General features: G+C 33.3%; 1 protein-coding gene across 2 annotated transcripts in view; it reads left to right on the top strand.

The window, feature by feature from the left end:
- The first annotated feature begins 1,726 nt into the window (after window positions 1–1,726).
- LOC123559580 (zinc transporter ZIP12-like) overlaps window positions 1,727–16,595 on the top strand; it is a 52,367-nt gene continuing 37,498 nt past the window's right edge. The window contains exon 1 of one of the 2 annotated variants that reach the window (XM_045351520.2): window positions 1,727–2,365. In XM_045351520.2, the coding sequence (XP_045207455.2) occupies window positions 1,985–2,365 (381 nt within the window). In that variant the 5' untranslated portion in view covers window positions 1,727–1,984. The remainder of the gene's footprint in view (window positions 2,366–16,595) is intronic. The other variant, XM_045351521.2, reaches the window with a different exon arrangement.

Here is a 16,595-nt window from a genome sequence, read left to right as displayed (position 1 = left end):
ATGTAGGAAGAGAATACAGTGTCTGACAATAAACCCAAGGAAATAGAATCATTTTATCAACTTTAGAGATATTTCGACCTGATATTTGAAGTCATAATTCGCTAATAATTAGTGGCTCAAACATTGACCCATTTGTTACAAAAAAGACAGATTTAGAATAAATAAAGCAACCATGTATCAAAAATAATTATTGCAAATTATCTAACATTGTATAATAGCAGTATTTATAGAAATCATGGCAGATTATAATTTATACTGCAGTGAGATAATTATTACTACAGTAGGATATCAATGCATCTCCGCTCTTGTTTAAGCGCCATAGCTTCCATTTTTATCATGGACATGTTTTATTCAAATAAAATGAGCATTGGTTTGTGCGTATAATTTTTATCTATGTACGTTAATATTTTACAAATATAACAACAAAAACCCAAGTGTATAGTTAGAAAAAATAGTAATAATATAGTGTCAGTCGTTGGCCTTCACACGCAAAAATATCTTGTGTTATTTTAATTTTGCCAAGAAACAAAAAAAAAATTCTTTATAGGAACTTGAACAATGCTCCCACAAAATAGAATAGAGTGATGTGATTAGGTTAGCCTAATATTATTAAGTGTCACCAGTAAGAAAAAGAAGTACAGAGCATAGGAAGCAAAGGAAAATAGTTTCTTTTTGCAGATATAGTAAGCTGCCATGGGTTTTAACTAATGGTGATTTCTACTGCAGATATAGTTAGAAGCCAGGGTCTTTAAGTACTGGAGATTTCTGTTGCAGAAATAGTAAGATGCCAGGGCCATTACTGTTACAAACATAGCATGCTGCAAGGGTCTTTAGATAATTGAGAATGTTATAGTAAGATTCTAAAGTCTTCTAATTAATGGTGATTTCTGTTGCAGATATGATATACTAAGTTCTTTAAGTAATAGAGAAACTGTTGCCAAAATAGTAAGCTGCCATGGTCTTTAATTAATTTTAAGTTTGTATAAAACCCGTTCTGTAATAACAGAAATATAAAATCCATTTGGTATCAACAGAGAAAGTGTATTTAATTTTTAACCTGAAATATTAAGTAAAAAGGGGAATAATTCATCTAAAATTGGTGGAACAGTCATGACCCTTGTGTCACATGAAATGGTGGATGATGTGGAACAATTAGTTTAAGTTTGAATTAAACACCTTCTGTAATAACAAAAATATAGTGAAAATGCATAAAAAATATCCTATACTTCTAAGTAAAAGAGAGACATATTTCATGAAATATTGGTGTCAGAGTTATGGACCTTTGTGTCATATGATGTAAGTTAACTGATTTAAGTTTGAATCAAATTCATACCTCTTTTATATCATAGTTACCTTTTGTCATTTAATAATTGATAATAATGTAGATTTATTATATCCATGTGATAATTCCAAGCTTACATCTTAACAATAATGCATTATATTTTTCTATTAAACCGAAGTAAGTTATTCAAATTTTGACGCCTTCGTCAAGCTCTCTGCTCAGTTTGACAATTTAATGAACATAATATTGCACCCAATCAATAATGCAATGTGTCATTCTCATATGTTATGTACTATGTCATTCCTTTAAAGACATTATGTCCCTTTCCTATGTTTATCAGTGTGTAGTGTTACGTGCGTTTTTAATAAATAACCTAAATTTAGACAGCGTGACGTCACATGTACGGAATTAGTGTGACTAAGGCAACAGCCATTTACATGGTAAACGTTAAACCGTATGACAACGGACAGATACATCACTAATTGCTGACACGATTTGCCCATTTGTTTTGTGGGAAGTTATTTTGAATTGTGTGAAACACGTTTCTACTGTCACTTATTCAGCGGACTGGAAGGGAACAACTATTGTTTTCGTTGTTTGTTTGAATTTTTGTGTGTGTGTTTTTTTTTCACTTTTCGATCTGGAAAACTGGTATTTATTATTTATTTCATACCTTAGCACAACACAGAGAAACACTAAACTATGGCTCGAAAGTTTGTTTTTTCTTTTGTTGTTATTTGCTCAACAGTTTTGAGTTACGTTTATAGTGAAACAGGTATTGTTAGTGACCTTATAAAAGATGCGGTAGAAACGTCTAAAGACCTTTTCGTGGAGCCGCTCGGAGATTTGGCTGAAAACACAAAAGATGTTGTTAAAGACAGTATAGAGAACTCCGTAGATACTGTAAAAGATTATCAGGAACAGATTTTAGATCCATATAACGAAATCTTGGAAATGTTTATGGTAAAGACGGAACAAGAGTTTACTGAGAACATATTGGATTCTTTTCTTGACAAGTTTACAGACAGATTACACTGCAGCACGAGTTTAAACAAGCGGTCTTTATCTTGCACAGCGGCAATGGTAAGTTATTTGGCTCCATAATATCAATATTCTGTTCTGTATAAAAATTACAATTACCACCTAGGAAGACCATTCCCGTCAAAAACTTGACAGCAATCAAATTTTGTGAAAAAAAAAGATGACAAATCGCATCATGTACTAGTACGGTATATTTTTAATTTGAAGGTAGGTAGTGTTTCCATATTTTAATATGAAGGAAAGTAAAGATTCTGAAGTCTATATTTTTTATATGAGGTAGGAGATGGTCTTGTCTATATTTACTAATTTGAAGTGAGTAATGTTATTGTCTCTGTATTAATTTGAGTTGTAGTTGTGTTGTCTCATAGTTTTAATATGAATTAAGTAAAAAAGAAAAAATTCTGAAAGATTTAATATTTTCATTTGTGTGGACAGACTTTGGTTTTGTCATGATTATTTACTATGTCGCCAATTATTGACATGTTGACATACTGTTATTGTTCTGTAATTAATGGTTGGTATGTTTGTGTTTGTGTTTACTAACGGGTAACTCTGTGATTACAGCCTTATCGTCTTAAAACGACATTGTTACTAATTATTACATGACTCCTTATACAGATCGCCGGTCTAAAGAGTGTTCTATCGATACACAGTAGTCAAAGAATGAGTGAAATTCTTCGAAATTTATATATCTTTTAAAATTATGAAATAACGAACATAATAGTTCCAAACGAAATGCATTAAAAGAGAACAGTAAAGACCTATCCATTCCTATGAGGCCTTCCCGCGAAAAACAAGCATTTTTAAGTGATACTAGTCCGACAGTTGTAAAATTCATAATGTATAAATGTATTGTTTCAGTCTTATATAAAGATGATACGGCCATGCTTTTGATGATGAAGAAGTTTGTGAGTCGGCCACAACTTTATTGATTCCATTATCGAAATACTTGCACTTTTCATACAATAAGATATATTTCATTTTTATTGTCCAAGTCTTGTGCCAGTTGTGTCAGTACCATATCTCGTATACTGAATTATGTTCATAAAGATCTTAAGTAAGATCTGTATCAAATTACTCTTCTGGATAGATTTACGGCAGATTTTCTGTACATTTGTTAGAATGAACCTGCCCGTAAACGTACATATTGTAGATAGCACGTGTTTCCCATACGACTGCGGGTCGCCTATTATTGCTCCCAACTTAATTAGCATTGACCAACACGGTACTTAATGAGATGTTTCTGTGATATAAGAAAACCGGACAAGCGTTAGCAGTGACGTTATTTAATTTAGGAATAACATATGTAACTTTTACATTATAATTGATATTGTTATTTCCTATTCCACATCACGGTAATATTGTGAAATTTGTACGAGTGTGAGAACTCCATATTTCTTAAAATTCGAACGATATACTATATTCATTTAACGTTTTGCTCTATGTGCAGCAGAAGTGATCGAGATTTTTAAAGTTTGTAGTTCAATTTGTAACTGAAGGTAAAGATTAAACGAAAAAGCTGTACTGACTGTCACATGTACGTGTACTTACTGTCACGTGTACGTGTACTTTCATTAATCAGCGTATTCATCAACTTGAATATGATGAAAGTACAAGCTAAGTGAACTATTTCCGGGTGATTTTATTAGTCTGTGCATATTGCGTGAAGATTATATGAATTATTACCAACCGTTTTACTGTATAACTTAATACGAGGAAATAAGTCCAGCTATATAATATTATGCCAAAGTTTTATATTTCGAAAAATAAACAATCACAATACAACATCAATGTAAGCACCAAATATACATATTTTATGTATAAAGTGTATTGTATGTTAAGCTACAGTCACACATACGGATATGTCCGTGCGTTGAGGTACGGTGCGGATAGGGTTAGTCTGTGGGTGCATTATACCCCAGTCACACATACGGCGCGGATAGCTACGTCTAGCCACGGATAGAAACGACGTAATTCGTATCGATCCGTATCTGAGCCGTACCTCAAAGTAGTAATCCGTATCAATCCGTACCAAAACTTAGGCAAAAACGTATTCAAGACTTATCCCAAACTTGCAAGTTTCTCCAACTTTTGAACATGCACAAAAGTTTGAGCGATCCGTAGCCATTTGAGCGTGACTTTAGTCCAACTTGGTTGAAACTTATTCATCAGTAGTTAAACGTACTAAAACGTAGTTATCCGAAATTTCTGAAATGTACATTGCGGTAGCTGAACGTAGTTATCCGAGGCTGTCCGTACTTGAGCGTAGTTCAACGTAGTTCACCACAGACCCGTCCGTGCGCTGGGCAAGTTGCCAGGCGCAGTAAAACGCAATTCAACGTAGTACCCCGTACCTATCCGTACTTATTCGTATCCTGTACTGTTTTGTTTGATCCCCGTTTCTCACAATTTTTCCCGTACTAAGACGTACTTCTCCGTACTTATCCCCCCACAGACCAATCCCATCCGCACCGTACCTCAACGCACGGACATATCCGTATGTGTGACTGTAGCTTTAATAGGTTAAAATAGGACACACTCATGTCACTAAAGCAGAATCACTTATTTATTTATATTTAGTGTCAGATTTCTCCATGTAGGTTCGCCTCCCCTGCATGCGCGGCATACCAAATGCACCGAAACAACTTTGAAAAAGTAACGTGAGATAACCAGAGATTACACAAAAACAGTTTTTGAAAAAAAAATATTTACTGTTTTTTCTAGATAATGTGTTCTGGACTAATTAAGCTGTCATCCATCAGTCAGAAATGACAATAAAGACGCGTTTATGCCGTAGGCTAGATTATAAGTAACTATGTAAAAAGCTAAAAAAATGCATTTCTGAAAAACAATGTCTGAAAATAAAATAGTAAGTGATGAGCCTTTTCCTCTATGGCATGTCAAAGTTGCTAACTTATATTTGTATGTTATTATTATTATATGTTTGTTATTGTTATTCAATCTCGTGTCATTCATATTCTAAGTCTTACCATTGTTATTGTATATGTCGTTATTCTTATTGTATGTTCAACATTCTTATGGTAAACGTCATTATTGTTATTCTATATAGAGAATAATAGGTTAGTGCCGTAGATGAGAAAGTTTATCTGGCGAGGTGGAGGAGGTTATCGGGTGAGCCGAAGGCGAACCTGATAACGTCCGGAGCCGAGTCAGATAAACTTTCTCCATCTTAGGCACTAACCTATTATTCTATTTATCTTGTCATTACTTCATTTTCCGATATTTGGCAATTTATTTTACAAAAATGAGTGTGCGACAACCGCTTTAATAACGTCATATTCGTAATGACGTCACTTATATAATGACGTGATTACCGGCAAAATCGCAATAACTTCTTCGTTTTTAAATAAAAACTCATTATTTGACCACTCATTTTCTTAGGTCGGACTTTTCCAACACAATGATGATGGTTTCCTTGCAAAATTTCTTAAGACAACAATATCGATCATAAGGTCACATGATCAACCGACCGTATATCACTGGTCACATGATCAACTGACGGTATATCAAGAAAGATATACGGCACCCTGATATCGGGTCGAAAATACTGCAAGTGACAGGATAAATTTCGTTATTGTTATTGTATCTTTGATATTGTTATTCAATGTCGTGTCATTCATATTCTAAGTCTTACCATTGTTATTGTATATGTCGTCATTCTTATTGTATATTCGACATTCTTATTGTATGTTCGACATTCTTATGGTAAACGTCATTATTGTTATTCTATATTTCGTTATTGTTATTGTATCTCTGATATTGTGGTTCATTGTCTTGTCATTCATATTCTAAGTCTTATCATTGTTATTGTATATGTCGTTATTCTTATTGTATATTCGACATTCTTATGGTAAACGTCATTATTGTTATTCTATATTTCGTTATTGTTTTTGTATCTTTGATATTGTTATTCGATGTCGTGTCATTCATATTCTAAGTCTTACCATTGTTATTGTATATGTCGTTATTCTTATTGTATGTTCGACATTCTTATTGTATGTTCGACATTCTTATGGTAAACGTCATTATTGTTATTCTATATTTCGTTATTGTTATTGTATCTCTGATATTGTTATTCGATGTCGTGCTATTCATATTCTAAGTCTTACCATTGTTATTGTATATGTCGTTATTCTTATTGTATGTTCGACATTCTTATGGTAAAAGTCATTATTGTTATTCTATATTTCGTTATTCGTTATTGTATCCGTCATTCCGTCCGTCATTTCGTTCGTCCACAATTTCATGTCCGGTCCATAACTCTTTCATTCATCAACGGATTTTTATATTACTTGGCACAAATGTTCCCCATAATCAGACGACGTGTCAAACCCGGATCCCAATCTCATAGGTCAAGATCACACTGGTAAAAGGTAAACTGGACTTTCTTTTCGCAATTTCGTGTCCGGTTCATAACTCTGTCATTCATCAAGGGATTTTATTATTACTTGGCACTGATGTTCCCCATAATCAGACGACGTGTCATGCGCAAAATCCGGACCCCTAGCTCAAAGGTAAAGATCAAACTTAGAGGTCAAATATAAACAGGGCTTTTTATGCAATTTCATGTCTGGTCCATATATCTGTCATTCATCAAGGGATTTTTAATATTACTTGGCACAGATGTTCCCCATAATCGGACAAAGTGTCATGCGCAAAACCCAGACTCCTACCTCAAAGGTCAAGGTCACACTTGGAAGTCATAGGTAAAATGGGCTTTTTAATGCAATTTTGTGTCCAGTCCATAACTGTGTCATTCATCAACGGATTTTGATATTATTTGGTACAATTGTTTCCCATAATCAGACGACTTGTCATGCGCAAACCCGGACCCAAATCTCATAGGCCAAGGTCACACTGGTAAAAGGTAAACTTGGCTTTTTTCGCAATTTCGTGTCCGGTCCATAACTCTGTCATTCATCAAGGGATTTTAATATTATTTGGCACTGATGTTCCCCATAATCAGACGACGTGTCATGCGCAAAACCCAATCCCCTACCTAAAAGGTCAAGGTCACACTTGGAGGTCAAATGTAAACAGGGCGTTTTTATGCAATTTCATGTCCGGTCCGTAACTGTCATTCATCAAGGGATTTTTGATATTACTTGACAGAGATGTTCCCCATAGTCAGACGACTTGTCATGCGCAAAACCCGGATCCCTACCTCAAAGGTCAAAGTCACACTTTGAGGTCAAATGTAAACAGGGCTTTTAATACAATTTGTTTCCGGTCCATAACTTTGACATTCATTCAGGGATTTTTATATTACTTGGCACAGGTGTTCCCCGTAATCAGACGACGTGTCGTGCCCAAAACCCGGATCCCTACCTCAAAGGTCAAGGTCATTATTTCTTAAAATAGAAGTAATCTACAATTCTTATCTTTTTAATTAACTTTTGAATTGTAAGGGGTATTGGGTTCATACTTTGGGTTCTTACCAAACCCCTTGTGGGAATTCTTTTGGCTGGGGTCAGGTCAAGGTCACTTAGGTCATTCTTACTAAAAATAGAATTAATAGAAAAAAATGGCTTCTCTCAGGAACCGACACGCTTCTAACCGGCAAGAAAACAAAATCAGCAATGATAAGCATTCTTAATAATCTGGTAATGACCAAACCGTAAAAGTAAGAGAATATGTTCTCTCCATTTCTCGATGGAAACGTGGTCTACTTTCGTTTATGACGAGCCGATGAAAAGCCTTGTTACAAAATATGGGAAATAATTACATCATTCTGAGGGATATAAATAGCACAGCGACGATATACAAATACAATCGCATAACGTAGAATATGAATGACACGTTTTGTAACTAGAATCATCAGATATTGAACAACAATAATGACTTTTACCATAAGAATATCGAACATACAATAAGAATAACTACATATACAATAGCAATGGTAAGACTTAGAATATGAATGGCACGATATTGAACAACAATATCAAAGATACAATAACAATAACGAAATATGGAAAAACAATAATGACTTTTACAATAAGAATATCGAACATACAATAAGAATAACGACATATACAATAACAAAAGCAAAATTAAGGATATGAATGACACGACATTGAATAACAATAATAGACATACAATGACAATAATGTAGGTTATATAATTAAGCAACGTTTGACATGCCATATTCCTCGGTCACGCAAAAGCACAGAATTTTGGATCTGCTTTCTATTGCATAATTTCGTTCAAAAACCACTGCAACATTTTGTTTCGAGGGGCTAATAAAGAGTATTTTTAACTGTTCAATAACGGTCCTCTGATATTATGTGATATGTCAAGCATACCTATCATTGTTCGAAACATACTTACCTACCAGACAGGAGGAAACAAAGTGTCAATAGTTAACAATTCATATTTTTGTTTGTACGTCATCTTCTTGACAGCGTTTAACAACAAGACATAAAACAAAATAATAAAGTCCTACATTTATCATAAAAGCTTTATTCAGTTTTTTTCGGCATGACTTTTCTCTGACTCTAACTACAAACTTCTGTGCTCATGAAAACTGTACTCCGGTTTAATAACCATTAAAAGTTTGTAGTATTAATATACGACCATTATTTAAAACCTAGGTAAATAAAAATCTGTAAGTTAGAAAAACGTCTTAATATTTTCCCGTCGGTCAGACAGCTGATCCAAACATTCCCGAACCCTACAAGTTTCTTAAGATCTGGGCACAATTTAATGTGTAATTTGGCAAACAATTACTTGAACTAAACGTTGAGTAGTTTACAGTTTTTCAGTAACACAAGGAAAGTATTGCCGCAAAACCTATTCTAAATGTGTATGTCAATGTGTCTTAACATCCTTGTTTGTTCAGTGATGCAGAGAAGATATAACCTTAATTTGGCAAGTTCATGTCAGAGCAAAAGCGGGTGATGTATTGCATAATATATGATACAGTTTATTTTGTCACAGTACAAAGATTTAAGGCCAACCATTTCCCTTGTACTGCCGTGCAGAGGTATCACGTATATTATACAGAAGCCTTTGTTTTAGCACGCAGGTAGTAAGCAAGCACCAGAATATCACGAAATATTGTACAGATTACTTTCTTTTAGCACGAAATTAGTAAGCAAACATCAGACTTTACAATTTTTTTTTACAGATTTCTTACTTTTAGCATGCAGTTAAGCCAGCAACAGATATTACGCACACTGGTAATGCACAGACATTGTTTTAGAATCAATAAACTGATATATAATGATAAGCTACAACTGAAATAAAAAGTTTTCAACATAGCACTTTATATCATCTAGGAAATATAAAGTTAAACAAAAAGAACTAAAAATATCAAAATTCACTTTTTTCTAAATAAATCTGTTATAGGAACGGTGACCCCAACTTTTGTTCTTTCCATTTTGAAGCATTTGTGTGTGTGTCATTAAAGCTTCAAAATATTTTTTAGAATCTTAACGGCAGATTTTTTTTATATAAATTTAAATACGTTTTTCCATTGAAAATAAAGTGGGTGGGCTAATTATGTCAGCATGTAAAAATTTAACCTTTTCTACAACATTCAAAGAAACTTTATCAAACAATGTATTCAAAGAATATAACGCCTTTAATGCTTGGTTAGACAATGATTTTTGAGCTTGAAAATAGTTTCCATCCGACGACGACAGCGTAACACCTAAATACGTAAATATCTTAACAACTTTCAATTGTTCATTATTATAATACAATTCTACATTCTCTAATCTGTTACCAAGATTCAAGATTTTTATTGGCTCAAACATTTTACAATGTCTGTCGCCATACTACAATCGATGGCGGTTATATATACAAAATATGGGAAAAGTATGTTACTACAAATGTGTGAGAGACATATATAAAATTGACATATATTAATATTTAATTCCATTACCAGACTTAAACACCATAACGACTGTTTTATCAACATTTACAGTCAATCCCCATTTGTTACAATAAGTTTGCAGTTGGTTAAGTAACAATTGCAGGCATTCCTTAGAATATGAAAATAAAGCAGTGTCGTCTGCAAACAATAAGAGATATATTTGTAATTCATCCAAGGTGAACGTCTCATTAGTATCATTTTGCAAATTTTCATACATGTCATTTACGAAAAAAATAAACAAAAGAGGCGAGAGTGGTTCCCCTTGTTTTACATCCATATAACTGTCAAAATAATCAGACAGAGACCCATTCGCTTTCACACAAGATTTAACACAATTGTACATACTTCGCAACATAGATACTACTTTGGAAGACACGCCGTCATTAGCAATTTAAACCAAATACCATTCCTGTATATCATATCAAAACATTTTTGGAAATGTATGAATGATGCATAAACCTTTTTCTTTTCATGTTTAATTATTTTATCAATAATAGAACATAGAGCAAAAATACAGTCTACAGTAATTTTATCCTTTCTAAAGCCGTATTGAAATTCGTTCAGTAATTCTTCAGCCCATTTGGGCAGTCGCATATCTAATAGTACAGAAAAAAATCTTAGAAAATATACTGGTAAGAGTAATGCCCCTATATGTAATTGTTTACATCGTTTAAGTTGCCTTTTTTAGGTACTGGTATTACAATACCCTTACACCAAGATTCAGGATAGGTGCATGTATTAAATATATGATTGAACAATTTACACAAAACAGGCGCTATGACAGTCTTATTTTCTATGAATATTTCAGGGATGAGCTTGTCAACACCAGCACTCCCCCACCCCCTACCCCCGCCCCGTCTTTAAGGAAGAAATGGCCGTTATAACATCATCAATACAAAAATCACAATCTAACTGTTCTACATTTACAAAATTAATTTCATCACTACTTAAATTCTCTTCAACATTTACATTAATAAAATAGTAAGGAGTGAAAAATGATACAAGACCTAAGACTATACCCGTTATTGACGAGCGGGATATGTACCCGCTCCAAACCGGCTTTAAATATAATCTTTGATATATATTAATATTTTACAACAAAAAAGTTTATAAAACTATTTTTAGGTATTTTGTTAATCTAGGACATCACTGATTTGGAGGGAAACTGTTGTAGCGGGTTTGATATTTGTTTTCTTTGCGTGGAAATATTTAGACTTAATTTTATCATCACAAACATTGTCATTGTCATTGTTTGGAGTTTTGATGCAAAAGGATTGTATCCTGAAGGCGTAGCCCGAGGGATGTAATGATGTGCATCTGAACGACAGACAATTATTTTGTTCGGGGGCAGATCACTGTTTTAGATATATTGTTTCTTTTTAACAGGTTAATAATTTCTAGCTTGACTATTCAAAGAATAGATAGAGCTATTGGACTCACCCATGCGTATGCGTCCGCGTCCCGATTTGGTTAAGTCTTTGTATGTAAGCTGGTATCTCATTTGTGGGAATGGATTGAAGCTTGACACACTTATTCACTGTGATAAACTGACTTACATTGCACAGGTGCCATAACTCTACTTTGCATTTTTACAAACTTATGCACCTTTATCGACTTAGATGTTTTTGGTTAAGTTTTAGCATGTAAGTTGGTATCTCAGTACCCACTTATGGAAATTGATTGAATCTTCACACAATTGTCAATTGTCATGAGTTGATATGCACTATACAGGTTCCATAAACTTGTTTTGCAATTTTACAAAATTAAGCCCATTCATTCAATTGACAAGACTGTTGAATAGTCGAGCGTTGCTGTCCACCGACAGCTCTTGTTTAGATTTATAGCTAACATGGAATATAGTCAGGTTATTAAACTTTCAGCATTTTAATGTTTAGATATGATGTTGAAATTTCAGGAATGTGTGATAGAGTATTTTAATGTTTTACTTAATAGTCTCTACAATACTATGAATGGCATTGTACTTTTTATGACTTTTATATTTGTATGTATGTAATTATTTGTACAATGATGAGACTCAAATAAACAATAAACTACATACAACATTCAAACAAAAATACTTTATGCAAAAATTGAACGTAGCATGTCGAGAATAATGCAAAATAGTTGTATTTGTCACGCAGAACATGTCTTTGCCCAAAGGCAAATAAAGTCATGTGTTTACAGACTGTCACGATAATATGTTACATGCTGAATTATGTTAATATGCTAGTCACGTGGTCATCTGTAAAACAGACAAGACAGTAAACATATTAATCATAATTCATTTTACTTAATGATTCGACTTTATACCAACATGCATCCGAGTTGAGACATTGTAATTGCAGTAATTGTAATTGAACGTAGAAAAACTGCTGAATTCATTGAGTTATTTACGCAGTAGTCGTATTAGAACATACATGCAAAATTAAATATCATTCATTTATAGTTTGTTTCAATTCAACCTTTAACCGATTTTAAGCGTTTATGTTTCTGCTACGTAAATTACATGTATTTCAATGCTAATATGTTTATATGTAAAACTATATCAAATATTGTATTACTAGTTTCCTGCCTGAATAAGACTAAAGGTCGTTATCATTTGTGTGCGTCATATTAACCTTTTTTAAGTTTCTTCACTTTATATATGAATATATTTGTTTATTTCAGTCTTATCTAAGCACGATACAACATGCATGTGCAAGGTAATAAAACACAGTACTGCACACAGCCTTTCTTGAAAACGACCTATAAGATCTTTAATTATATTTACTATTAAAAGTGATTTTCCGTCCTAGTACACTACAGTTATACCTGTACACATTCTAACATGTAAAAACTGCAGGATAAAAGTTAGACCATAGCTGCTAAAGTTACTACACATTGTGCCGAAATGCGTTTAAAATAATACTAGTAAACACCAATGAACAGTTTTGAGAAATGCAGCATGATCACAATAAAAGTTTGTATTTTCTTTGTTATTTTAAGCATATATCACCTTTGTTGAAATTAGGAGAAGATTAGGCGATATTTCTCAACATGGATAAAATCAAATTGTTAATTTAAATAATGCATATAAGGCTTAAATACAGAACATCAGAACATATAGTTTATTAAGACTTAAGCCTAACAGCCCATCGTCATAAATAATACAATTTTACAAACATGCAAACACAAAGAAATGGTAATACATGTCAATACAGTCAAAACTTGTCAAAACGTGTGAGAGTGTTCATTTACATCGCCCAATAAATGTATAACAATCGTGGCAAATGTACATCAACTTTAAACTACAGGCGGTACCTTGACATTATAGATAAAAATATCAACAACCAACTTTAAATTATGTTTACCTGGTTTCTAACCACAAATGCTTGGATACAAAATTTAGCTAGTTTTATTAATACCGATTTCCTGTCCGAGTTTATAAGAGATATAGATTTAAAAACGCTCGGGTGTCTTACATAATATCTTGGAATAAACAGCTGTCTAAGATTACTATAATATGGACATTTTAAAACAAAGTGAAATTCGTCCTCTAAATCATTCAAATCACACATGGTACATTTTCTTTGACTTCTATCTACTTGTCTATGTCTTCCCGTTTCAATAGCAAGATTGTGTGAACTTAATCTTAACTTTGCAATTACATTTCTGTATTTTTTATTGTCTAAAATTTCTAAGTATTCAGATTTTACATATGACAACTTAATTTCTCTGTATATGTATAACGATGTACACGTGTTCATATTTGTACGCCAGTTCTGAATATAAATATCTCTCAGTCTTAGCCTAAATTCTGGTATAAACATATTTATATTTACAGATTCCGGAAATAACCAAATTTCTTCAAAACCCGAGTCTTGCAACAATTTTCGCACTTTGGATGTCCAGTTACTGACATTTTGATTGTGTTCTATACTATATCTTTGATTCTTTACTATATGATAGAGAATGCAATTTTCACTTTTAGATGTATTTAGCATTTGATTGGCAAGGCTTTAAAGGCTCTTAATTTACTAACGTACAATTGTAAAGATTTCGATCTTAAGCCTAAGTTATTATGTCAGTTGTTTGACTCATTTATAGGATCTATTTTATCACACTCTTCAGAGGTATGGGGCTATACGAAATCTAAGGAAATTGAACGTATTCACATTAAATTTTGCAAACGAATTTTAAATGTTAGAACCAGTACATGTAATGCAAGTATATATGGCGAGTTGGGACGATATCCCCTATATATAAACAGATATGTTAGAATAATCAAATATTGGTGTAAATTAATAAATACAGACAATATAATACTGCAATCTATTTATGAGTTAAATGTGTCTGATTGTCAAAAAGGTCTGAATAATTGGGTAACGAATGTTAAGAATATGTTAGATATGTATGGTCTAACAGAATATTTTACTAACTGGAATAGAATAGATTCTAAACTATTTCCAGAAATGTTTAAACGTAGAGTTATAGATAATTATCTGGAGAATTAGCTATAAAGAAACCGACTACATATCCATATCATTTATTTAAATATCTATTAATTTACGAGCTATATATATATATATATATATATATTTTGAAATGATCATGTAAAGTTTGGCAGTTGGTTGGCTATGACTGACTCTCATTAAAACTAGCATGTCAATACTAGATATTTGCAAATTAACCAAATAGCACAAGTATATAAAATTAAGCATTATTACTAAATCATGTATCTACAAATAATGATATTTCCATGTAAGATGTGAGAATATCTGATAAAATAAGCACTAGAATGCCTGAAACAGTCTTATATATCAACACCAAGTCACAGTTCATGTCCACGGATATTGGATGTCGTGGTGTGGTATATAACAACGCGGACACATGTCTTTATGTCGGCACTGTGTATTCCTTATTACCAGTTTGAATATCAACACTATGATAGATAACAGCGCCAGCACGTCTTTATGTCCACACCATGTGTTTCTTTATCGGTTTAATATAAACATTATGCAGAATACACAAATATTACCATTTATCACAAATGTCTGAAGGTTTAAAATATGGTAAACTGCGTTGTCAGGCATTCCATTGTGTTGTCAGCCATGCCGAAACCTAGATGTTGTTAGTTCTTTCTAGTCATATCTACATTTACACACGTGACCTGGAATATAAATTCAGAACAACGGCGCAGTATTGTTCCTAAATAACAAAAGATATAATAAGCTGGTGGGGGAGGGAGGGTTTTCAACATAATTTTAATGAGAGTTTACAAAACGTGACCTGTTTGTTCGGCTTCCCAGACAAAAAGGAGGAGCTCTGCGCGTTTCTTCTTGATGACGCAGGCTTGATGACGTAGTTATAAACCGCGTGCATGCCAACCAACAAGACCGGAGGAGTTAGCTCCCATAACATCTCCAGATAAAGACATCTATTTGGAGACAAGCTCCAAATAACTGTACTTATATACAGGTGTGGCACGGTTCTGTAGAAAATAGTTTAGTCTTAGATTTGTATAAACATTGTAAAAAGACGATAGCATATGAATATTATCTCGATGTAATGCCTAAAAGTCTTAGATTCAATATTACAAAAATCAGAGTATCCGCACACGCTCTTAGAATCCAAACCGGTAGATATGGCCAAAACAGAATACCACGCAACGAAAGATACTGTGTATGTTGTAGAACATTAGATATTGAAGACGAATATCATTTCATCTTAATATGCCAGTGTTATAATGATATAAGAAAGAAATATCTTAAGAAATATTACTACAATAGACCATCAATGATGAAATTTATTGAATTGATTACTACAAATAAAAGGAATGTTTTAAGCAATTTAGCTAAATATATTACAGAATCCATTGAAATAAGAAATACTATTATTAATGCTAATGGTTAATTGTAGCTTTGTGCCTAATATAATATGAAGTTCCAATTATATCACAGATGTTACGGTAAAGCCTTTGCCGATTCGTCAACCATGGGGAACCTACACCTACGGTGGACACCGCCGTAGGGTAGGGGGCACTCATGTGATGCTCACTGGGCACCACAGGGTGTGCAGCCATGAGGATGGTCTAAATGTGACCCTCTCCTGGCGGCTTGACACCTCGGCATATGGCGGTGCCTACGGTTCGTTACATACACTTTTCTCAATTCATTTGTCAATTTTGCATTTTGACCAATATTGTTATTTATGATTGATATAACCTTTGGGCAATATACTTTGCTTTGTACTCTCAAATGTGTACGGTTAACCTGTCATATATATTTGGGTACAGGCTACAATTGATTGGAACCAGTGTTAAGATACCTTTTATGATGTCGGTTGTATTATTCATCCTCAACTACATGTTAACTTACACTTTCACACGTGATACCA

The sequence above is a fragment of the Mercenaria mercenaria genome, chromosome 10, assembly GCF_021730395.1.
Source record: "Mercenaria mercenaria strain notata chromosome 10, MADL_Memer_1, whole genome shotgun sequence".
Classification (NCBI taxonomy): Eukaryota; Metazoa; Mollusca; class Bivalvia; order Venerida; family Veneridae; genus Mercenaria; species Mercenaria mercenaria.
This window is presented reverse-complemented; position numbering and strand designations above follow the sequence as displayed.